General features: G+C 37.1%; 4 protein-coding genes across 6 annotated transcripts in view; 1 reads left to right on the forward strand and 3 right to left on the reverse strand.

Moving 5' to 3' along the window:
* The window catches only part of LOC145232053 (uncharacterized), a 68,687-nt gene extending 63,994 nt beyond the window's left edge, over positions 1-4,693 (forward strand). The window contains exons 54-62 of the mRNA XM_080096559.1: positions 500-675; positions 1,256-1,413; positions 1,861-2,109; positions 2,388-2,539; positions 2,969-3,133; positions 3,359-3,547; positions 3,781-3,961; positions 4,160-4,340; positions 4,465-4,693. Of these exons, the coding sequence (XP_079952685.1) occupies positions 500-675; positions 1,256-1,413; positions 1,861-2,109; positions 2,388-2,539; positions 2,969-3,133; positions 3,359-3,547; positions 3,781-3,961; positions 4,160-4,340; positions 4,465-4,616 (1,603 nt within the window). The 3' untranslated portion in view covers positions 4,617-4,693. The remainder of the gene's footprint in view (positions 1-499; positions 676-1,255; positions 1,414-1,860; positions 2,110-2,387; positions 2,540-2,968; positions 3,134-3,358; positions 3,548-3,780; positions 3,962-4,159; positions 4,341-4,464) is intronic.
* A 149-nt stretch (positions 4,694-4,842) lies between these two features.
* Positions 4,843-5,789, reverse strand: LOC145232064 (alpha-crystallin B chain-like). Its single transcript, XM_080096568.1, has one exon. The coding sequence runs from the start codon at positions 5,735-5,737 to the stop codon at positions 5,087-5,089; it is 651 nt and encodes a 216-aa protein (XP_079952694.1). The 5' UTR covers positions 5,738-5,789; the 3' UTR covers positions 4,843-5,086.
* A 647-nt stretch (positions 5,790-6,436) lies between these two features.
* LOC145233238 (organic cation/carnitine transporter 2-like) lies at positions 6,437-9,727 on the reverse strand. The gene is made up of 12 exons (XM_080097963.1): positions 9,663-9,727; positions 9,134-9,225; positions 9,004-9,077; positions 8,842-8,945; positions 8,622-8,776; positions 8,226-8,394; positions 7,839-7,965; positions 7,634-7,761; positions 7,143-7,357; positions 6,900-7,085; positions 6,555-6,693; positions 6,437-6,491 (listed from the first exon to the last, which is right to left on the reverse strand). Exons 1-12 carry the CDS (start codon positions 9,725-9,727, stop codon positions 6,437-6,439), a joined length of 1,509 nt encoding a protein of 502 aa, XP_079954089.1.
* Positions 9,728-17,109: 7,382 nt separating this feature from the next.
* LOC145204209 (uncharacterized) lies at positions 17,110-24,360 on the reverse strand. 3 transcript variants are annotated; one of them, XM_080076686.1, is made up of 6 exons: positions 23,832-24,360; positions 22,888-23,091; positions 20,933-21,246; positions 19,919-20,008; positions 19,069-19,186; positions 17,110-18,843 (listed from the first exon to the last, which is right to left on the reverse strand). In XM_080076686.1, exons 1-6 carry the CDS (start codon positions 24,150-24,152, stop codon positions 18,127-18,129), a joined length of 1,764 nt encoding a protein of 587 aa, XP_079932812.1. In that variant the 5' UTR covers positions 24,153-24,360; the 3' UTR covers positions 17,110-18,126. The 3 variants fall into 3 exon arrangements, with proteins under 3 accessions (XP_079932812.1, XP_079932821.1, XP_079932829.1); XM_080076695.1 differs by having other exon boundaries at positions 19,928-20,008; positions 23,832-24,359; XM_080076703.1 differs by lacking the exon at positions 19,919-20,008.
* Positions 24,361-24,440: the final 80 nt, after the last annotated feature.

Below are 24,440 nucleotides of genomic sequence, written 5' to 3' on the forward strand. Positions count from 1 at the left end.
TAAGTACAAAAACACCCCCATGTTAGCAAATGCTGCTTTGTTTAATTTACCATGGCTACCACACCCCAAAGCAGGGATGGAGAACCCATCGCTCGGAAACCAGATGTGACTCTTTAGATCACTGTGTCTGGCTTTCGCACAAATTTTTGTTGCATTTCTTAACACAATCAGGAACAGATATTCTGCTGATATTCAATCATAATATTAAAATTATCGTTTACCCATTTCTTGCATTTACACTTATTTCAAATTACTATAAAAATATATTCAAAAGTATTGTATATGACTTGTACCGAAACGCATTTTATAATCAGTGCCATATAGTTGGCTCTCTCAGCAAAAATGTTCCCGACAACGGCCTTGAAAAGCAAGTCAAAAATTCGTGTTAACAAGTAAAGCGCGAAAAATATGTTTATTGTTTACAACTTAATTATATTTTCAACTGTATTTTTTTTATTTGGTGAACTGTACAGCTGACTCCAAAAATTAACACTTGCAGAGACGGAGATAGCGTCATAACGTTTCTGGACAACTGCCCATTTGTTCCCAATCCATCACAATCAGATGCTGATGGTGACAGGATCGGAGATGAATGTGATCCTGACTCCGACAATGATGGACAACCTGACGCCACTGATCATTGTCCGTTTACGTACGACCCGTTGGCCGAAGACGGTAAAATTGACCAATATTATTTTTGTTGATTTACACCAGGATGATGCATCTAATCAAGTTTTTGACCTTTTTTGAGTCACGAAACAATTAAAGCTTTAAAATTACCCTGCGGGACCCTAAACGAATTTTTTTTGATGATGCAGTATATTAAATATTCTTACACACAACTACTGCATTGTCCTTAAGCAGCAAATATCGATGGACCATTCGAACTCGTATTAGTGGATAATTACTTTCATAAAAGAAAACCCGTCGATTGTGATAAACCAGGAATTTTTGACCGGTATTCCATAGAACACTCGTCTAACTAATAAATTTCTTGCCGAATAACAATCTTTCACGGAACACAGCTTGAAATTCACGGATATAATCAAAAGATAAAATTAGACACTAAAAAAAGTATTTACAGAAAAAGTCATGACAATTGCATTAATTTTTGCTGAATGTTTTTAGATTAGTTACAAAGTACAAATTGTTCGTTTCAATACAAATCCTCAAATTTTCCGTTGCACGTGCTAAGTACATATACCTCAAGTTCCAATGCAGTTTGGCAATATCGAAATCCTATTCCTTTGTCCAGACTCTCCATGTGTCGACGATTATGACAACGACGGTGTTAACGACACAGAAGATACGTGCAGGGGAGACCCGACTATCCAACAAACCTCGCTAAATCCTTATTTCATCGTACATCTCGATTCAGGAACCGATCTATCTGAATGGAAAGTTTACAATTCGGTACGACACTTTTTGCGTTTTAAACGTAATTTTCGACTAATACTAACTAGGCGGTTACACTCTTTTTAAGGCATTTTTGTCATTGAACGCTATTGTGGCGTATACGCCTTAACGTCAATATGGATTCACAAAAGTGTCAAAAATGGCCAATTGGATATGTTTTTTTATCTAATCCAACCTTAACCAGAAAAAATTTAAATAAATTTCGTGTTCTTTATTTTATCTCGCTGCTAGAAACGTTGTAAAAGTGTTTTTTTGATCAAAAACTTGATATTTGGCTATTTGGAAGTAAGGCGATTTGGTTATAGACTGGGTTGCAAACGCACCAAAACAATAACTTATTTTTAATGCACAGGCCTTATACTGCTTTCATGAGCTCAGGAAATTAAACGAAAGGTTTTCTTTGAAATTTATAACTTCAACAAACCCGAGCAAAATATTATCCAGGGTCGAGCAGTCACTCAGAAATATTCTGTCGACACACCGTCTATGTTGATTGGTGCTGAACAACGTTATGGGGCAATGGATTTCAGCGGTAGCGTTTTTGTAAACGAGGACACCAACAGCGGGAATTACGTTGGTATGGTATTTGGTTACCACAACAACCGCAGATTTTACTTGGTCACGTGGCGAAACGCGCATGGAAACGACCACAAAGGACTGCTGCAAACTGGACTAAAGGGATTACAAGTAAAGGTATAAAACTATACCTTCAAATGCTAAAAATGTTGTCCTGATTGTGTAAATCGTCTTGCTCTTGTTTATCTGTTAGTATACATGGTATTGTATGCATGCGACAGGTTAAAAATTTCAAATTAAAACAAAACAAATTTAGAATCACCCTCATGCAAATATGTCATTTTAAGTTTGTATAAGTGGCAAAGAAAAAAATTATGCCCAAATGATAAAAATAAATGAAAGTGTTTTGCAGCAATGTTGGTCAATAGTATTTGGAAGTAAACGGTGTTTTTTAGATGATACGTTCCATCAATGGACCTGGAACAAATCTAGCTAAAGCTTTGTGGCACACTTCGAATACAATTAACCAAGTCGATCTCATATACCACGACCCAACGCTTTTGGGGTGGGAGCCGAAAACAGCATATATTTTCAACATTCAGCATCGGTAAGAGCAGACACCAAAGTTAAAAACGACAAAGACTTTATGCTGCGAAAAACAAAACATTTACGTGTATTGATACTTTTAAAAAAACTGTTGCAATAAATAAATCCTATATAGGCTTCAACACACATTTATGATATATAAGCTAATGCTGCCAGGCATAATATAAAGTTTATAGAGCTCTTCTGGCAAATGTATTTTCATTCTGACGTTTCGACGTCCTATACACAGGTCGCCTTCATCAGGGTAAATAACACTGAATGCGACTAGTACAGTGCACGATAAACGAAGGAAAAAAGAATGAACCGCAAGCACGTCGCTATTTACCCTGATGAAGGCGACCTGTATGGGACGTCGAAACTTTGAAATAAAAATACATTTGCCAGAAGAGCTCTATAAACTTGACACATTTATGATTTTGATCCCTTTTAGTCCATCAGTTGGAACGATAAGGGTGAGTATTTCACAAAACGGCACTTCAGTGTTAGACACGGGTCCGATATATGACACGACCTACACTGGAGGCAGAGTTGGTGTGTTTGCATATCAACAGGGAAACGTGATTTGGTCGGACATGAAAGTGCGGTGTGTGGATAGGTATGTTATTTGTGTTAGATCGTAACAATAACAACAGATTTATGCAACAAATCTGTTTATTTCTCATTGGTGTTTGTTTACACAAACTGTATGCATATATCTTATCAACAATACCTTTTAGGAAACTTATAATTTTTCTTTTATAACATTTCTACATTACTACGCAGTGTAACCCTTTTTTGTTTTTGTTTGTTTGAATATATCACATAAATAATCTCGGTCTAGGGAAAATACCGCATTATTGCTTGACGGGGTCGATGATCATGTGATTTTGCCGACTCCTGTCGACTTCAACTTCGAAGACAGTTTGACCGTTGAAGCCTGGATTTTGATCGACGGTAATTCGACGGTCGGACGGAGACCGATCTTCTGTTCTGTGAATTCTACAGCATTTTGTTTGTACATTGAAAACGGGTAAGTTGGTGCCTTAAATGACACAGACTTACGTTGGCAAACACACTTGTGCCAGTTTAGTATCTATGGCTGAACAAATTTAAACCGAAACCGAGCAGATGAGAAACATCCACAAACCAACATGAATAGTTCCATTAACTCACAAACTGCACTAACATTTTTTTCGTGATTTTTTATTTTCATATTTTTTGTTTTCAATTTAATCTTTACAATTGTTCGTTATTACAAAAAAGCCTGCTGACTGCACTGTACGATGGAAATCATGTGATCTCGGTTACTTCTGCTTTGGAAGTTGGATTTTGGCAGCATGTCACTTTGAGATATGACGCGGGCTCGTGTGAACTGACCTTGCTGACAAACGGAACGTCACTGGGCGATGACGTCAGAATAATCGATGTTCCAGCCTTGGATTGGGTAAGTTTGGCAAAAAGTCGTTGGTTTGACGCTGCGTAAAGCAATACACGATTCCCCGCTATATAATACTATACGTTCTGGCTGGACAGGTAAGTTAAACAGGACTGTGTTCTAAAATACAACCGTTGTTGTTCATATTTGTTTTTTGAAAAACAGTGTATGATATTTCCCTGTATTATGTGTTGCGCTGTAATGTAGTCTTCGTTGAATGGAAATGGGTCGTCTGTACATTTTGCTATTGGTTGGGATGGAGTGAATCACTATCAAGGATTGGTGGACGACCTGAGGGTATATGATCGCGCATTGGATGATGCAGAAATAAACGATTACCTGTCACAAACTGGCTTGCCACGCCATATATATCAGCGTATTACTACAGGTAGTCACATTTTTTGCAAGATTGAAACCTCCACAAAACATGCAGGTTGCTTAACGAAGGTTCATTGCTTGAAAAACATAAAATTGTAATCTAGATTTTTTTTATACTTCTCGATTATTTGTAGGACTTTATGACATGGATTATCACACAAGCGACTCTGTTACATTAATGGATCACAGTAACTATGGAAACCATGGATTGATTGCGGGAAAACCAGAATTTGTGGAAAGCAAAGCCGATCATGCAAGATTTAGAGTTGCAAATCCTAACGCTTGATGCGATCACTATGTATAAACGATTTGTACAGTTTATTCTCAAATAGATCTTTATGCTAATAAAAACGGGAAAGCATTGATAAATTGTTATTTGGCACAATTGAGGCAAAGTGTGAAATCAACTTTTACTTGAAGTAAGTTACCAAAACAACTATATACGGGTTTTATATTGCACATCTGTACAAAAACATCTTTGCTGTGGATGATGATCTTTTGCGTAATTACAAAAATCCAGCAGTTTTGTTAACTCACACAACGTAGACGAACGGTTTTTTTCAACAATTTTATTGCAAGTTTACACAACACTTTCAATAATCACATAAAACATAAAAATCACTTACACACAGAATTCGTTTGGTAGCACTTAATTTCTACCGCACAAAAATAGCATGTATAACTATTGCATTGTATGCTTAAAATAACAGAAATGTACAATATTATACAGTAAACTGTAGCATGCGATGTCCGATTTCAAGTCGTCTTTGAAGTGTTTGGTGTTTCATCATCATTTGATGACGCTTCCGTTGAAGAAACACTTGGCTCGGCCAGTGGTTCGTCTGAAACTGTTTCATCTGATGTTTTCGATTCGGTGCTTATCATCGGTTCTTTACTTTCGACTGCTGCTTCAACATTATTTTCTTCAGGAGCTTTCAGCGCCAGACGAGGAGCTGTGATTTGTAGAACGCCATTTGGTCGCAAACTTGAAGTGAGCTTTTCAGCATCGATTCCTTCTGGTAAAATCAACGACCTGTGATATTCGTTGCGACTGAGAGATCGCAATCCGTCTTTCTCTGATTCTTCTTCACTCTTTGCTTCTACCACGACTTTCTGACCGACAGTTTTCACTGTAATTTCGTCAGGTTTGAATCCTTCAAGTTGGAAATCATAAGTAAATGGCTCAACAACTGATTTCGCATCGTCCGTTGAAGTTTGCTCTTTCTTTTCACCAAGCTCCTTTTCAAACATTTGAAGAAGTCTTGGTAGTCCTATCGTCATCATTTCTTCAAATGGATCTTGATATCTTGGCTCAAAAATAGAGAGAGGACTCCAGCTGTTAACATATCTTGCGCACGGAGCTCGTCTCACGCAGCACTGGGTTGGGTAAAATACACGAACAGCCATATTTTTTAATTCTTCTGACCTTTTGAGCTTAACTTCTTGAAAGCAGTTACAATTTGTTGTCGACAGGTATAATTAGCATTGTATTGTTGCTAGATTATATACCTCGGCAGAATTTCTAGAATTTACGCGAACAGAATTGTCTCGAACATTCGAGAAAACGCGCCGCGTCGCAATCCAGACGTGACAAAGCAGTATTATAGGGCGTGTCAAAATAGGTGAAGTAAAAACTTTGCCATATTTTAGGTTTGTCTATAATACCCAGTAGTACAGATTTTGTAATAGGGTAAAACTAGTGCTATAATTTTGGGAAAAATTAAAACGCAACGTTAGTGGGAAAACATAAAACGCATAATTTAGGCTACAACACAGCGCTAGCAAAAAGAATGGTCTGGAATGTGCGAGACGCTGCAAATAAAGCCATACGATAGTCTTATACGGCGTATCAAAACTGCGACAATATCTGCTACACTTGTAATGCAAGTTAAAATTGCAGTGTCAGGATCTTTTGTTTCGATTGTTTTATTCAGAGGTATTAAAACACAAATTGCTAAACTACAGTCTACTTTTCAAAAAAAAAAGAATATTATTGCTTTCAATCGAATTTATAGAATAGCGTTCAAAACGAGTTGGATTGCTGAGAAAAAATGTACTTCATGATAATCAAAGAATAATAATAATGAATATGGCAAAAATCAGTCATCAAGCTGCAACAGGAGACTGAGAGGAATAGCAACCGCATAATTTGTGCCTGAAACTGAAAAACAAGACAGCAACTCTTATTAGAAGAAATAACATCAGTTTAAATGACGTCACTCACTTTTCCTGTTCTTTGATATCATCCATCGTATCTGGTAAGGGCTTACCCTTGACTTCCGGCATAAAGTAAATCAGGAATGCCGCTAGAAGCGCCAAAGAACCCATCATAGCAAATGGAAATACCGGGTGTACTTTGTCACCTAAACAAGATATGCCAAAAAAACACACAGTTTTCAACATTAAATTGGTATACTTTTAAAGTAAAAGGAAAGAAAATTTGAAGAGTTAAACTAAAAAGAAACAAAAAATCATGTTTTAACTGATGGATGTAAGAAATAACTCTCTTCAAAATGGTTTTGAAAACACATTAAATTTTACTATTTAAATCCCTTGATGTAACTCTTACCAAGGTAAGGCATGGCGGGTGCGAGAAACGCTGTTATAGTCCGACAAATCAATTGAAAAGCGGCAAAAGCTTGGTTTCTCAGCAGAGTTGGAAATATTTCGCTCGTGTAAACGTATATAACCCGGGATGAACCGGTGATCGTCAGCTTTGCTGTAATCGCTGCCGCAATTCCCAAACCAGCAGTAACTTGGGGAAAAAATAAATCAAGTAAAAACTGAAAATTGAAACTCAGGAAAAATCTACCTTGACTTGCAAAAGGAATGAGTATCAAAAACAATCCGGCAAACGACAGTAGAGGGATCAGACTTCTTCTTCCACCGAAAAAACGCAAAAGTATAAAACTGCTTATCGTGCCCGGTATCTCAGCAAGGCCGATAAGGAAGCAGTTGATATATCGGTCGCCGACAAAGTCGCTGGTGTTTAATGAAATCCCATAATATCCGCATACTATAGCAATCCTGTGGACAAACATGAGATTTTAGATCAAGGTTCAAATTTCAGATGAATCACATAACGTGACTTTGACGTAAACTACCACACAAATCTAACTTGTAAAAGTATTTGTTTAATGCTAGATCCCAACACTGACGTTTGTCGTGTCACACAACCAATATTGTAAACTCTAATAAACAATTTTTCTGTAAAAGGAATAAAAGACCTTATTTTACAGTTTAGTAGGCTACTCTAACTTTCCAAGCGTGGACTTGGCTCATTGTTAGCTATTTATACATTACCACGGCCACGATACAGCAAGAAAACGTTGTCGCAAAACCTTACGACGGATGAGGTCAAGGTACGACATGTGTGCCACTAGGGGTCGGTTTTTATCAAAATCACCATCATCCGGTGTAGAAAACGCTTCCTGTAAGACAACACTTCCATTACGATGTTTGTGTAGGTCCCCAAAAAGTGGTGCAAAAATGTGACTATTGTTCTTACCTGTTGTAAAAACTCTGTCACGTCCACGGTTTTAACTCCGTTGCATTTAGCTATCCTGTGAATAGTTTTCTTCACCACGTCATGTTTTTGCACAGACATCAACCATGGAACTGATTCCGTCACAAACCTATTACGCGACACAAAAAGATAAAATATACAAAAAAAAAACGGCGAGGCACATTAAACTCTAATAGATTTTATTTCGCAAAAAATAGACTCGACTTCATTTTGAAAATTTCAGTGATATTAGGGAGGAGAGAGCATTACATCGAAAACCGGTTATTAGCATGAATGCTTGTACATTCCTTTTACTCTAACTGCCAGTTGCATTTCATGTATTTAACACAGTCACAGTGAAACGTTTAATTTGATTGAAAATAGTTTCACCAGTTAAGTGGAACAGTAAGTAAGCTGGTCACGGCAAGTGCTCCACTCATCCATCGCCAGTTTGGGATGTAATATGCATAAAGGGGAAGGAGCATGTAACCGAGGCATGCTGATGAGATCTGACTTATGGATGCGTAGCCCCGAAATTTTGGGTCAAACATTTCTGCACCTGACAAAACACAACACGGGTTAACTTGAAAGAAAAAGACATAAATCGTTTAAAAAAATCACGTAAAACTACACTAATTTAGCCAACTATTATAAGACTGATGTTACAACATAGAAAAAACTTTTGAACAGACGTTGCTGGGAATGGAAGCTATGTGTCACAACAGTTATATTCGTTTTCACGGGATGTACACAAAATGCATTCACACATTTAGAAAAACAACCTACAAATTGTCACAGAAACAAACACTCTGAGAACGCCCGCAGCTCCTTGGATGAACATTAAAACAAGAATTAGTTCAATATTTGGTGAAATTGCAATTAACAAAACGCTTAACGCTCGAATCGAATTCCCTGCAACATAAATTGGCCATCTTCCAAACCTATAAAACCAAAATGAATGCAAAATCATAAAAAGTCCATTGATTTCCAAATTTAAAATGCCCACCTATCAGCTAAAACACCACCAGCAATTGAACCGACAGCAAATCCAATAAGCAACATAGTTGGTACAACTTGGTTTAAATATTCCCTTGAACAAACTAAACTGAACTAAAACAAACAGAAATGCAGATACTTCAATTCGTTCCAAAAAATGTTTGTTATGTACCTCGGTGGCGATTGAAGAAACTCCAGGTTCGACATCATAATACCAACCATTGTCACATTCAATAACTTTGGAGCCTGTTGATTGTTTTATACTTGGATAATATTTTGCAGTAAATTGACAAGTAAATCACCTGAGCTTGAGTTGAATGTGTATCTATGGCACTGATCATATTCGAGAGTTTGGTTGTTCCAAGGGATGGCAGCAGAAAGCGACTTGTTACTGCTATAGAGAAAAGGAATTTGTTAATCAGGGTCCAATTGATAAAATCAGCAAGTATATGCCGGGCAATTTACTTAAAACATGTCTACTTGAGTCAATAATAGAAACAAGTGTTTGGCTTCTTTACAACTATGACTACATCATCATTTTCCAAATCTCGGTCATGTACGATAAGGTAGTAGGTTCTATGATGTGGAGAAGTCCAAAAATAGGTTTTTGTAGGGAACATTGGTTGTTTTAATTTTTAAACTTATCTCAAACTAATTTTGATGGTAAGTCAAAGCTGTGTTGTGGCTCCTTTAAAAATTAATTGCCCACCCCTGATCTAGCAGGTACTTGAGCGCGGGAATTGTTTTTTTTATTGTTGAGTTACTTCCAAGCCTTTTTTAGAGAACTTTTCAAACTACTATTATTTACACAAAATGAAATATATGGCTTACCTTGTTTCATTATCCTTTGGGAGAATACACCGATGTGGTGGAGTGTAACAAATAAACACAGACATCATATTAAAGAATCCTTGTGGTATTGTAATCAGAAACATCGAAATAATTTGACGAATTTGAAACTTTCCAAATCCACCACACACCTGTATCCAATTTGTGTTTGCCATATTATTGTTTATCTGAGAACATTTTTGGGAAAAATCTCGTCAAATAACTCATAAACAACTACACATCAACACCAATCAACTTACATCGATATGTTGTGTGCAAATTCTATGTCATATTAAAAGCAGAAAATGGGCTAAGGGCAGTCAATGCACACGTTACCTATTACCAAATCAGTAAAGAATGTGCTTAACAAAGACACCCTGACTTAAACAAATAAAGCAATGTTTACTAAAGGCAACTAAGCGGCGCCCACAGTTGCAACTAGTGATCATACCAACAAAGTTACACTATTTACAAACACAAACACTAATGTACAATGCTATACTGTTTTGGAATAGTTCCTAAACATAAAAACTATTGCTCGCCGTGGGTAAATCAATGCAAGACTCTGAAACCAAACCTTGATGAATTTAGAATTTGTGTTTCAAATGCAGATTAGGAAATTCCTTATAATTTGATTTGATACCCTTGTCATGTTGTTCATTAGCACAAGTGTCAATAGGACACAATAACACATCATCTTGACATTTCACGACAACAAATACCAAAACGTTTGACATTTTGCGGTTGTGCCTTAGGTAGTTTCCCCCAGTTGATGCTGATATGTTTTTCGGTAGAGCTACTAACACGATACGTTTCTCCTGATCCAAAAGTGCTTAATTTTCGATAGGTGGCGTAAAGAGCACTTTTTTCATTTAAAACGGTATATCTCAAAAAATGCTAACGGTTAGGGCTATTAGGGTTGGGGTAAGGTATTAGCACTTAAAATTTAATAAAACTAACCCAAAAAATTAGTTACTAATGTAAAAGTTTTATGTAAATATTTCCCAACCCAACCCATTTATAGCCGCTAAATAAATAATTCAGCTCTTTACGCCACCTATCGAAAATTAAGCACTTTTGGATCAGGAGAAACGTATCGTGTTAGTAGCTCTACCATGTTTTTCGACGTTACTGAAAGAAAATTTTAGAGCATTCGCAACCGCTGCACGTAACGTACAAATAATCGAGATAATTTTTAATTGTCGATAATTTAGGAATCGCCTAAGTGCGTTTAAACACTTTTTTATCATTATTATCTGTTTCGGCGATTGAGTCAAATGACAACTGTTTGAACGAGAATTTTTTCCACTATTCCAAACTGCTTTACTGAAACACACATTTTTACGTTATTACGACTTTCTGTAGAAAGTCGACTTTCTATATGACTTTCACTATAGTGTGACGTAGCACACAGTTTCGAGTCTCGCGTAATTCAAGCTGTTGATCAAAACATACTTTAGATGCACAATAATTATTGTTGTGCATCTGATAGTCAGGCCTTAGCATCTGATATGCAGGCCCATGTCTTGTTATAATCCGCTTTGTTTTCCATGTTCGGTTTGTTGTAAAATGTTTATTCGCACGTTTGGCTTTCGACTGATTGTCCGTGTTTGCCGTAAAATATTTTCTTCACCTTTAGTTGTGTGTTTGTGTTTTAGCGGTGTATATATTCTGGCTGCTTAAATGTCAAGAAAAATCTACTTTTATTTTAATTCGTCGTTTTGTCCAAAATATTGTTGTGCTTTGTTGATCACTACCTTGGCCTGTAGTTATAATTTTAGTGGTCGTTATCAAGTCAAAAAATTGTCAACGTCCTGTCCCCTATTGTGTCACAAATCTGTCCTTTATTGTGTCAAAAACTTAAAGAGCGCTCTATCTGATCTCAACTTTAGCATATAATGTCGGTTTGGTAGTTGATTTTGGTAATGCCTTTTCCAAAAATAAACTCAATGATTTGGCAAAAAATATTCACACTACCACCAGTTTTACATAAAACGGTTTATTGCAAGATGATTTACAAGACAATACACAAAAAATCAAATTTAGAAAAATCATTCATCAGTCTGATCCTTTAAGCTGGTTGCAATTTCTTCTGAACCAGCGCTTTTGTTAGCATCAGTTTTGGTTGCTACGTCCTTAGTTCCCTTTGAAATAGATTCATCTGATGATTTGGTGGTTTCGATTTCGATGTTAACTTTCTTTTCTTCAGGAGCTTTCAGCGCCAGACGAGGAGCTGTGATTTGTAAGACGCCATTTGGTCGCAAACTCGAAGTGAGCTTTTCAGAGTCGATTCCTTCTGGTAAAATCAACGATCTGTGATATTCTTTGCGACTGAGAGATCGCAATCCGTCTTTCTCTGATTCTTCCTCACTTTTTGCTTCTACCACGACTTTCTGACCGACAGTTTTCACTGTGATTTCGTCAGGTTTAAATCCTTCAAGTTGGAAGTCATAAGTAAATGGCTCAACATCGGATTTCGTATCGTCCGTTGACTTTTTCTCATTTTTTTCACCAAGTTCCTTTTCAAACACCCGTATGAGTGAAGGCAATCTCAGCATCATCATTTCTTCAAATTGGTCTTGATATCTTGGCTCAAAGATAGAGAGAGGATTCCAGGCGTTTCCACATCTTGCATACGGATTTCGTCTCGCACAACAACGCGTAGGTCGAATTATACGTACAGCCATTTTTTGGAGCTTTTTTGACAAAAACAGTAACTTATTCACAACACTTGCTTGTCTCGATGTAATCGAAGATATAACCGAAGGCAAAACGAACATTTTATATTGCCTCAGAAGCTGCCCGAAGTTGCGAGCAAGAGAATGTTCGAGAAAAAAGTGGCAAATTCTGTATACTTCGTGTCAAAGTTGAAAATCTTGATCTATGTTTACAGTAAAACAACCTTATTGCTTGTGTACCAAAACTGAAAGAAAAAATAATTTTTCTATCATTGTGTGTACAGTTGAAAATTAGATATAGAAAACAAATATAATATAACGCAAAACATACACGAATTTTTACTTGCAACACTTTGACACGCCCTATGTAGAAACCTTTGTTGTCATGTGCTGCGTCATAGCCTGTGACCAGTGTGACTATGACAGTTCTACTTGGCGTATCAAAATTGATTTTTAAATAGGGAAAAACCACATTTTAATACAAGAAACAAAAATACAAATTTAATACAAATATAAGGTTGTACATAACCTTGCCCCAATATTCGTTATTGCACAAGAAAAACTTAGCTTAAAATGTTTTGTTAATTTAGTTTCAAGTTAATGAAGATGTAAACCTATTCTTAACCGAAGGAATGTGATAATATATATTTTTCTGAAATGACATTAGTATGAAAAAGAATTTAATACTCGAACACAATACGGTGTGACAAATAAAAATTTGCTTAGTAGCACACACACTTATTTTGTGAAGTATAAAATTGTTAATTTTTTGTGTTTGATACGCCATGTAAGATTGCCAAGTCACGCTTGGGTTGCGACATGGCGCGTGTTCTCGAATGTTCGAGACAATTCCATTCTCGCATATTCGCGAAATTCGGCAGAGGTATATAAGCGAACTTTAATGCAATGTTGAGTAAAATCGACAACAAATTGTATCTACTTTCAAGAAATTGAACTCAAGGTTAAGAAGAAGCAAAGGAAATGGCTGTTCGTGTACTTTACCCAACCCAGTGCTGCGTGAGACGAGCTCCGTACGCAAGATGTGCCAACAACTGGAGTCCTCTCTCTATCTTCGAGCCAAGATATCAAGATTCATTTGAAGAAATGATGATGCTGAGATTGCCTTTACTAATTCGAATGTTTGAAAACGAACTTGGTGAAAAGAATGAGAAAAAGTCAACGGACGAAACGAAATCCGCTGATGAGCCGTTTACTTATGACTTCCAACTTGAAGGATTCAAACCTGACGAAATCACAGTGAAAACTGTCGGTCAGAAAGTTGTGGTAGAAGCAAAAAGTGAGGAAGAATCAGAGAAAGACGGATTGCGATCTCTCAGTCGCAAAGAATATCACAGGTCGTTGATTTTACCAGAAGGAATCGACTCTGAAAAGCTCACTTCAAGTTTGCGGCCAAATGGCGTTCTACAAATCACAGCTCCTCGTCTGGCGCTGAAAGCTCATGAAGAAAAGAATGTTGAAGTTGCAGTCGAAACCACCGAACCTAAAACACCTGAGGAAACCGTTTCAAAGGAAACTGAAGATGTTGCAACTACAAGCGATGCTGACAAGACAAATGCTGCAGAAAATTAAATGTCCACAGTTTATGTTTCCAGAACTTTCGTATTATGTGTTGTTCTTGTAAATATTGTGCAATAAAATTTCGTTCTGAAACTCTCGTCCTACTTCTTTTACTGCAAAAAAGGAAGCAGGTTAGGTGTGGAGTGATTTTTTTTTATTGTGCATTAGCACAGAAATGTACACCAAACTAATTGGATTTTTATCTGCTGTTATAACACGTTGCCTCACGCAATTTCCAACAAAAAGTGCAATATTAGTGTTTTGTTAACTCTACTTGTAAAGTTATTTGTTTTCTGTACCATCTTACCCGTCTTATTAAAGTTTGTTCAAAAGCAAATATAAATGCTGAAACGTCAACATACAGTTATAATATGGTAGGATGCAAATTACAAACAGACAAATAGATTACAATTATGGCATTTCATTGCTGGACACAGTGGGCAAAATGTACACCAAGCTTTGTCCGAAGCCTGGTTTATGACCAGTTGTTTTGAAAATTAGAACTTTCTTGCGCTGTTGATTTTCAAACCTCATTGTAAATTGACATAATTTTTACACATGTATGTTTTGGATATTTGTTTCAACCATGGATCTTTAGTTAAGTATCGATGTATCACAACGTTATCCATAGGAAATGTTAAAAACTTTTTGCAACACGGCCTTATAACAACCAAGATAGTAAAACATACATAAATGTACAACTTATAGTACTTAAGCAAAAGGCAACAATATCGAAACCGTTTGATAGGGGAAATTAAAATGTGAAAAAGGTGCGAAAATGCATCTGCTTGTACTATTAACGGTCTCACTTATAACACTAGATGGGGCTAGTAATTACGCTTCAAGATCTAAGGCCAATTAAAACAGTGCTGACAACACAGCTTGCTGCTAAAAAAGTAATCAGCAAAACAGTTTAGCACCAGTCATGCAGTTACACGGTATATGTTTGAGCAGCACTAACCTTAAGCGTCAATAAACTCAACAAGTTGTCCCCAGGAATCAAGAAATGTGCGCTGGATTTAGCACACAGTTTGTACAAATGTGTAGCACTCTATGTTTGTGTGTTGTTTTACGATTGCATTTAGTAGTGTGCAAGGCATAATTACCTACAAACTTCCGTTGCGTTTAGCTGTGACATTCAAATTTGGAGATTTGCAGCGATGTCAAACTAAATGTATTAGCCGAACATTTCGCTGTTTAGTATTGCTTTTTAAATTGATGGGTTTTCTTTTTTAAACAAATTCGGCGACAAGAGCGGTTTGTATTAAACCGGAATTGTAGCATAATAATATCGCTTTTAAATTTAACCACAATTCGTCATGCAAAGATAACAGTTGTTTTTGGTGACGATACTTCATTCATTGAATAAATTTAAACAGACTTACTGTTAAAGTTGGATGCTACATTTATTATCTGTATCCATTAGCTAATTCATATCCATTAGTTTAAACTCACACTACCCATGATAATTTTCCCAGAAACTGTACGAACTAAAAAAGTTAGAAAAGCTGTTCTGGTGAATGAAATCAACACTGCCATACCGAGTGGACACAAAATTTACCCGAAATCTGGCAGCGATTGCTTTGCGAGTAGACAAGTTCAAAACTCTGGGAGCTTGAAATCGCTAGGAAGTTAAATATATCAATAAACAGTTGCAATTTCGAAATATGCTATATGTGGTAGAATAAAGAATCGAATAATGGTCCTTAAATTATGTTGTAATTTTAGGGACCCCATATGATTGACATTTCGGTTATTCGCTATCAGAGAAAACTATTAAAGTAAGATTTTATTTCTATGATGTTTTATTCATATTGTTTGCAACTGACAAATAAGATAAAATTGATTGCTGGGCCATCTTTAATTTGTTTTCCGTATACTGTGTTTTTGCAAAGTTGAAGAGTTTCGTTCACATGTTGCTAATATAATTTGCAAGAAAAAACAAACTAGAAGTATTGAGGAATCAACATAGGTTAAAACAAGTTGTTTAGAAAAGTTTTGATAACTTTAAGTCATTTTACATTTCACGAAAAAATTTTTTGTTTGCAGTCAAAAAATGTTTTATACATAAACGTGTTTCCGCTTGGAGCGCTAAACGCGTTTTCCAGTTAACCCTATACCTGTGGGCAAAACAGACAGGCCACTTGACATGGCAAATCCTGTAACAAAGAGACGCGGTCGCATCAACTCTCCGAACCTGCAAGAAGGCATTTGAGGTTGAAACAGTCGATGGTGTTGCGTTACGACGACGAGAAAAGCAGCAATACACGGCATACGGCTATTTCAGCCGCTGTCTGCCTCTGACGGTTGCTCAGGAAGTCAGTGACAAGCAAATGTTACCTTTTGGGCCGCGGGTGACGGCAGCTGGCCCCACGTTCGGCAAACACGCGGCGCCGTTCCCAGACACTTCGGACAAGAACCGCGCGGAGCTCCCCGGTCTCAATTGTCCGGGCAAGCACCGAAATGAATGGCGTTCGCGGTTCGTCAAACTGACGTGCTTAGCCAATAGAGGAAACGCCTCTCAGCGCGACAAAGGGAAAGAAAGCCCTTTAGCTTCCGCTTCCAATTTTCCTTTGCGCTTCTGAGAAGGCTCAGCCCGATGCACATCAATTGTCGAACGCTGCCTGCGCCAACGCCGACCGCGACACTTAACTTGTGCATGACGTTCTTTCCGCGTCAAAAAGAGAAGACAGGAAAGTGCGCATCACGGGTGACTACTTAAACTTCCTCGTAAGCTAGGCAAGGAATTATAAAAAAATCCCCGAACTACTACAAAATAGTTTTGTTAGACTGGCAGGTTTTTAGTTTCGGTTTCGTTTATGATGGGAAGCTATAGCTTTGGTGTTAGTGTTATGTCTTTCGCAAATGAAAAAGCGATCTTTAGTTCGAAACTGCACAAAACCATTCTTTTACGACGGGGGAACAATAAATAACAGCACTGGTTAATTCGGCGTGTGGTGTTTTTTCTTAAATATTTATACTTTTTTTATTTAAAAGCTAAGACAACCCATCTTCAAAAAAGGGGGATTTACGCCAAAGTGATACATGTTTGTAAAACGTGCTTGAACAGCAATGGAGTATTGTAAGTTGAATGTGTAACTTTTTGAACATCTACTAAAATATATTAACAGCCTTTTCAGTAACCGATATAAAGGTGCTACATTTAAACCAGACTGCAACAAAAACACTTCAAGTAGCTATTGGACAAAATATATTCCGCTGTAAAGCAACAAGCAACATTGAGCAGTTAAAAAGGTAGAGTAAGTTGATGTAAAGAGCCACACAGCGTCAACATATACAGTGTGTCGCACTTTGCATAGAAAAAGCACCAAGAAACAAGTAATAACGAAACTGGATGTATCGTTTGTTGTGCCGAATTTAGCGGGTGCCAAAGTGATCAAAACAAAATAAACATCAATGGTCAAAGATAACCAGAACAAAATGAGTAAACACAAACTTTTGAAGAAGAACGTTTGCTATAAGAAACGGCATTCGGTTTCAATTACAGAAAATTCAAGTTTGACGTATTTGTAGCGAGGTATATTGTGGACTGACTTCATACACAGCGTATATAGGATATTACAACAGAGTTACAATTTTGTATCAGTGGACAGTATAGTTAAGCTCAAAACGATAACGTTTCACACAAAAAGACCAGAAAATATATTTTTCCGCACTTTTACAATGTTCCCTTAATGTGAAGTTTGCTACATGTAGGCGGATGAACAGGCTCGCGAAAAACACAACAAACAACTGGTAGCCGGCGGATGAACACAATGTTAGAAAAGGACATGTGAACTTTAAGGTAAAACAATAACAAACATACTTGTAGCTGACCACTGTAGTGTTGGATTTCAAAGACAAACACAATCAAACTATAAAAGGACTTGCTCGACAGATAGTTGGCTGTAAGTGTTGTAGTTGTGGCTTGATATGAGTATGAACTAAAAATGTGTACAAAGTATTGGTTTATATTCAACTATTTTAACACGCAAACTTTGAATATTTTAACTAGTTTTCCCCAAAATATACACAAAATACCTGTGGTTATTCTAACCGCACCAGATTGCTACATTCCACTAATGTACTAATTAATCTACAGGCCGTTCCATCCTTTAGAATCAAAAGTAGTTCAGCAAATCACAAGGCCGTCCTTAATTTTAAGGGTGATTTTTTAAAATTAGCAATTTTTTTTCAAATGTCTTAAAACACTATTTCAAACTTCTGCTCGACGATTTGCTTTGCTTGATGCTTTTGTGTGTCGCAGCCGCAGCAACTGCTGTGTTATTATTGTTGGCGTTGTAATTAACGATCATGTCGTTCGGCAATGTCAGGTTGTCAAGCAAACCCTGATCCGGAAAACACCCTTCGTTCATTGGTGGGTTCGCATAGTTACCAGCGGCGGCCGGCGACGTGCTGGCAACCGCAGAGGTTTCTTCACCGGACTGAAGCTGACGTTGATGAAGCGCCAAGGGTTTGTGGAAATGAGTCGACGATGCATGGGCCTGGAACACGGCAGCTTGCTGCACGCTAAACAGGCCAGTCTCGCCAGAACGGCCAAAGGCACTATACGAGTGAACTCCTTGTTGGCAAGCCGACATTGCGTTGTTTGACCTCACCAGAGCCTGCCTTTCCAAGGAATGATCTTCCATATCGTTGTTAAAACGTTTAAATTGCTGGGTATTATTACTTGTTTGTGCGCCCTGAAGGTGATAGTTTGTAAAGGGAAAGTTCTTCCCGGTTTCGTTGAAGCCGCCCAGACTGGAATGCAAAGTACTTTTCTCAGCTCGCAAGCTTCCCGAGCCGAGTGCACGGTAATTTATGTTTGAGTGGTTGAAGGGGTGGGTCTTCGCCAGCTCGTGCTGTTGTTGCTGAAGAAGATTCGAGCACCGATTGAAACCATTCGGGAACGTGGATGTTGTGTTAATCTGTATGCAGCGAATAAAACGTTAAATTAAAATGGAGTAAAAGAACACATTTACACCTATACGTTGGATGAGTCAGCGAACAAAACTGATAATAAGTTCAGTGAGTTTCAGTTCAGTGAAAACACGTTGCAATTTTAAATTATATCTATTATAAGTGCTATATTGGACATATGAACGAAGATTCTCTTCTTTCTCGAGTTTTTACAGAATTATATCAATGTTTACCTGATTTACAAGATCTGAAAATGGAAGCTCGTTACAGCTACTGACGTCCCCTGATATCAGTCGAGGGTCGTTAAAATCGGCTTCATCGCTTGGACTAAAACTGTCTGTTGAAATTGATCTGCAAAACATAAGACTTTACTCGCTACCGCACTCTTGTGGCAATGTGTAATTTAGGAATTTCTCTTTACTATGCCGATTGTCAATCATAAGGAAAAAGTGATTGACATTTTGCGTTGCATGCAAAAAGAAAAGCTAACAACAAAATGCAAATCGGATATGTGGGATGTTATTGGTGTGCATGCAAGATAACGAAAATCATCCGTTCCGGGTTTTTCTTATTGACGTTCTATGTAAATGAGATTTACTGAATGTCATTCAAACTTGTCTGACAGAAATACCAATCAGCAAAGTTTCATTTTGACTGAACGCCACTTTTAATGAACAATGTTTTGCCAAAATCAATATAAAATTTAATTACGAAATGTATTGTGCTTACTAATAAAGGAAATGCTCTTCCAAATTGTACTAAAAAACATTGTTTAATTTCCAGAAATACGAGGACGAGCTGTATTAGCACATGGCACCCAATGCACCGGACACCTAGTATAACGAGTTATTTATGGATGAAGTTAATTAGTAATAGGCCTATGTTTTCTAACCATTGACAATTTTAAAGCTATTTTTAAACATTAAAAAAAAACGCTTTAACGAAACCAATACTAAATCCTTTCAATTTAGGTATTTCTTTTAATTTGTCGTTTTCTCTCTTGCACGTATAAATGATTCCCCTTAGGAAGTTGCCAGAAGTTCAATTTATAAATGTGGCGCGTTTATGCATCCCAATAAATACTCTTCTTGCCTGTTGCTGTTGTTTTTATATCGCGATGCCATTAGGTGATCGGTTTCCGCGCCACGCAGTGATCGGACGACACTTGTTGCCCTGCAAGACAACAAGGTTTGTTGTTACATTTGCAAAAATAAGCTGGCTTCCATATAAAAAAAATAATCAAGGAACGAGTAAAATTATTAAACTTTGACTGTATGATCAACATTTGTGTTTTTTTCTGTTTAGTATTAAATTTCAAATGCTTTGAAAGCGATTAGTATTATTTTGCATGTATTAAAATAGTAAGTATGCCGTAAAGTTCTGTGAAAAATTACGCGATCGAGTCTCCTGTTGGGGAACAAAATGGCCGACAGCATATTGTAGAAGGGAGTCAATTTTATCTTCGCCGAAAACGACCTGACTTTATGGAGTCTTATTTCGCACATGACAGCATGCGTTTAATCACACAACGCTATATAATAGTGCGCGCCACAATTTACGCAGAAAAATATTAATGTACCAAACATTCGTTCAAAAAGATTAGAAAGTCAAACTTAGGAATGTAAATCACGATTTGTTTTTCTGTTTCGTTTTTTAATAGTTTTTCTCACCACTGAGAAGTTTGTCCTTTACATATTGATTTACTTTAAAAACACAGTATTCTCAAGTTTAGAACACGAAAGTTTAGAACTTTCGCTCTCCATAAAAAATAATCTTAAATGGATTTGATTTAATTTTGGACTTAATGTTTAGATTTGATTGATCGCACAACAATGAGTAAAGTTATACGTAATCGCTTGAATAAATCCAAGTTTATAAAGAGCTTGTCAACGCAAGATAGGTCATAATGAAACAGGTGTGTTGGTTTAGCACCACTTGCATTTAAATAAAAAAAAACTTTACTACGAATATTATTCAATTTCAGGATTTTGCAATCTATAGTAGTAATAGATTTGTATCCTACATTATCTTCTGCTTTTCACCGCAGTCTTTGCCCACACCAAAAGGTTTTGCTTAGGGTTTTTCTGCGGCACTTACTTTTTGGGTTGAGGTGATCGATCTCTTTGTCTTCGATTCTTAAACCAGTTGCTCACTTGGAGCACGCTTAAACCGGTCATGTGAGCCAGTTTCCTTTTGTCATCGGGGGTCGGGTATTTGTTTTTCTCGTAACACTCCTTTAAGGCCGTTCGCGACTTTTCTTTGAAGCAGTAAACCATCTCCTCTCCGTCCCAAATCGTTCTGGGCAACGGTTTTTTTCTTCGTATTCGGTACTTATCCACGGCGCCAAGTGCCTTTCCTCTCACCTTTTCTGCTTCGGCATAATGTGCTCGATACCAAAGGCTCTGCAGCAGCTAGATGGTTAAAATACAAGTAATTTGTTAATCTAGTTTCGACTTCGGCACAAAGTTTCAGCAATACACTTTTTGCTGGTAGTGGCAACAAGAAAATATCTGTTAGATATTGAAGGTTATTTTAACGTACTTTTTGTATGAAACAAATGAAACCTAACGTTAATTCATATGTATACATCACAGAAACTTGATCGCATTGAACCCGGTGTAAACGCATTGAACAAAACGAGGTATTCATTCACAATTGAAACAGATTAAGTTATTCTTTTAACAAGCTCCAAAAAGAAGGACAAACTATCATAAATTGTGTGGTTTGCTTTCGTCCTCATGCAGTATATTCTATAGGGATTCGCTCATTATCCAACGAAAATTATGTGGCGAAAACCAAATTCTCACAAATTAACATTCAATTTAACGCTGCAAAGCGTTACTATATTTTCATTATGTAGCGAAACTGGGTATATCAAGAACACTTGCATAACTGCATAGGGCAGCATGTAACGTAACGGATACAGATTTATTTAAATAGATACAATACACTACAAAGTCCTTGCCTTAATAGGAACTTTTTTACAAAATATTTGGCTTGTACTGTCCTGCATAGATTTTGATTTTGTGGTTTTAAAATAATTCAGAACTTTTGCAAAACTGCCCAACTAATAGGCGCGTATGCATCCAGCAGATGACTTTATATTTAGATAGGCTACGAACGTTAACACACTGAAGGTCGTTTGTGAAATAAGAACCTGTGGTGCGACCAACATTAGAGAAAAGGTTATGTACCCTGGTATCTTCCTAAATATGCTTTGACATATAGGTTACATATCTGACCGATTTTAATCACACGAGACGGATTTTGAATGCCTTTGTGGGGATTGCTGCTCTGAACGAACTATCTTCAGTACCAATGTGTAATTTTAAACCTGTCATTTAATGAATATTGCCCACGATTGTCGTGATTTGAACCCAAGAGGAGCAAGCTCCACCGCAACTATCCACAAATCGAACCCCAAATACATAATGCGGTTTGGAATTTCATTAGAACAGGTCACTAAACCTAATTAGGCGATCGTAAACCACACATTTCTTGTAACAATATACGTAAATGTGTATAATGGTGATCGTTAAAAGAGCACCAACAATTGCGCGTAATGGAATAAAAACATTTGTTGAGTCTGCTCCAAATTGATTTTGTGAATATAGTGCACGTGCTGTGCAAATATGGTGCATGTTTTAGCGAACTGATATGCGAAACATGACTTTTTGGCTAGTTTGATACTAAACCATGTAAACTTAATTTTGTCTCGTATTTTCCCCCAAGTAACGGAGATTTGTATGTTTTGTTAAATATCAACGTAGTAATTAAATTTAGAACCTAATTAAAAAAAACATGCACCAGCGAGGAATATTTAAAGTCACTTGCTGAGTTGTCATTATGCAACCATTATCAAAGACAGCCATTGAAACTTAACAATAGTTGCAACAAACCAGTGATATTGCGCACAATTAAAAAATTTACGCTATTGTAAACTATTCTTGTTCGTTTCTCTGCGGCAAACAATAGAAGCAAACTTAAATCGAGATACCGACTCTACCAGTGTAACTTTAGGTAATAAACATCAGATAAATGTGAGTACTTACCTTGTGACTTGAACTGTCAAAGGTGTGTCCCTCTAACAGTCTGTACAAATCTTGATACCGTTCTTGTTTAAAGGCTACAAGAGCTCGGGCCTTCAGCATGTTCTCGTTGTTGCCGTACAGCAGGTGTTTTGGCAGTGAGTTAATGAAATTGGTCAGCACGTCGATACGTCCCCTTTGTAAGAGATCATGGCACATACAGGACACCTAGAAATGTTAGAAAAAATTTATACGTTTGTAAAAAGAGCAAAAACTCGTAACAAAGTCAATTAGTAATGCAACAACAAAGTTGTTACAAATTCCGGTTGTAATATAAGTTCTTGTGGCTTAAGGACAAGTTTTGTAGTAGGGCAACGAGATAAGGCAATATCAGGTGTAAAATTTTCCCTCTTAACTTCGAGGGCCCCTTATATGCCGCACTGTCCAGAAAAGTGTGCGCTCGACATAGCCGAAATATTTGGATATTCCAAAGAAGTGTTTGATACAAAAATGTCCATACATTGTCGTTACCTTTTGTATTAAGGCGCATAATTTTTTCCCTTGTAGTTGTATTTAAAGCGTTATAAAGTATAGTCTTTCTCATAGCTTGACACGCAAATTTTTTCGCCGCCAAAGCCAATAGTTATATTGGATTGGTTAATTTTTCGGTTTAAAATGCTATTTAACTACGTTTTTTATCAAGTTTTCTAAAAAGTTATTTGAAAATTTGGTTGAGTGACTTTCACATACGTTTTGGTTAGATCCGTTTTTGTGTTTATTTTTACAGGAAGTTAATCATAAACTTGAAAAATGAGGTTGGAAAACGACACACGAAAATCCTTGCAAATTAATTAAAAGTAGTCTATCGGTATATTCTGAAACGCCGTCCATAATCATGTAACAGAAAAACAACAACAAAAGAAACGTATGGATAAAATATTCATATTCCGAACAAAGTTATATGTTACCTGTTCCAGCGTAAAGATCGAGGTTTTTTTACTTTCACCAGATGAACATGTGGCAGCGAGTTGAAGGCCAGGGAACGAACTCGCGCCTTGGAGACTGTTGTTATTGCTCACATTGCGAGAGAGGTTCCCCTCGGCAATGCCTGAGTGTTCCTTTCCGTCAAAGAAAGGTTTCGTTATTAAGTCCACTGACACATTGTAGTTATTGTTGTTTCCGCAAACCCCACAGTCTGCACTATTGCCGTGTCGCAACAGAAACCCAGCCTTGTCATTTGAAGAGTGGGGTTGAGATGATATCGTGGCCTGGGCGGCCAAGGCAGCCATTCGACACTGTAAATTACTCTTCTTACACCATTAGCGTAATTTCCTCCTCATATCGGGGTAAGAGTTACTTGTCTACGCTCTACTTAATTATTTCAACATGTTTTTCTTGTCTAAAAACACAACTTACTGTGAAACTGTCATACGATTGGCCGACTTGTTTAAACGCTTGGTTCCAAAAATAAAACCTTACTTTTAAAACAAACAATTAAGTTAGCTGCACTGTTACTTAACGCAGCTTGTTTGAAACTAAATAAAAGTTTACACAGTGTTTAACTTGTAATCGCGTAG

This window comes from Phallusia mammillata, chromosome 1, assembly GCF_965637545.1.
Source record: "Phallusia mammillata chromosome 1, kaPhaMamm4.hap1.1, whole genome shotgun sequence".
Classification (NCBI taxonomy): Eukaryota; Metazoa; Chordata; class Ascidiacea; order Phlebobranchia; family Ascidiidae; genus Phallusia; species Phallusia mammillata.

What these genes read in the sequence shown, in the direction of transcription:
- LOC145232064 (XM_080096568.1), bottom strand. Translation starts at nt 5,737, where the DNA reads ATGGCTGTTCGTGTATTTTACCCAACCCAGTGCTGCGTGAGACGAGCT.
- LOC145204209 (XM_080076686.1), bottom strand. Translation starts at nt 24,152, where the DNA reads ATGGCTGCCTTGGCCGCCCAGGCCACGATATCATCTCAACCCCACTCT. An exon ending in CGATCTTTACGCTGGAACAG is followed by an intron (nt 23,092 to 23,831) that starts GTAACATATAAC and finishes TAACATTTCTAG; the next exon opens with GTGTCCTGTATGTGCCATGA. An exon ending in AACAGCAACAGGCAAGAAGA is followed by an intron (nt 19,187 to 19,918) that starts GTATTTATTGGG and finishes TATGTTTTGCAG; the next exon opens with ATCAATTTCAACAGACAGTT.
- LOC145233238 (XM_080097963.1), bottom strand. Translation starts at nt 9,727, where the DNA reads ATGTCTGTGTTTATTTGTTACACTCCACCACATCGGTGTATTCTCCCA. An exon ending in CACATTCAACTCAAGCTCAG is followed by an intron (nt 9,078 to 9,133) that starts GTGATTTACTTG and finishes AACAATCAACAG; the next exon opens with GCTCCAAAGTTATTGAATGT. An exon ending in CTTACTGTTCCACTTAACTG is followed by an intron (nt 7,966 to 8,225) that starts GTGAAACTATTT and finishes GTCGCGTAATAG; the next exon opens with GTTTGTGACGGAATCAGTTC.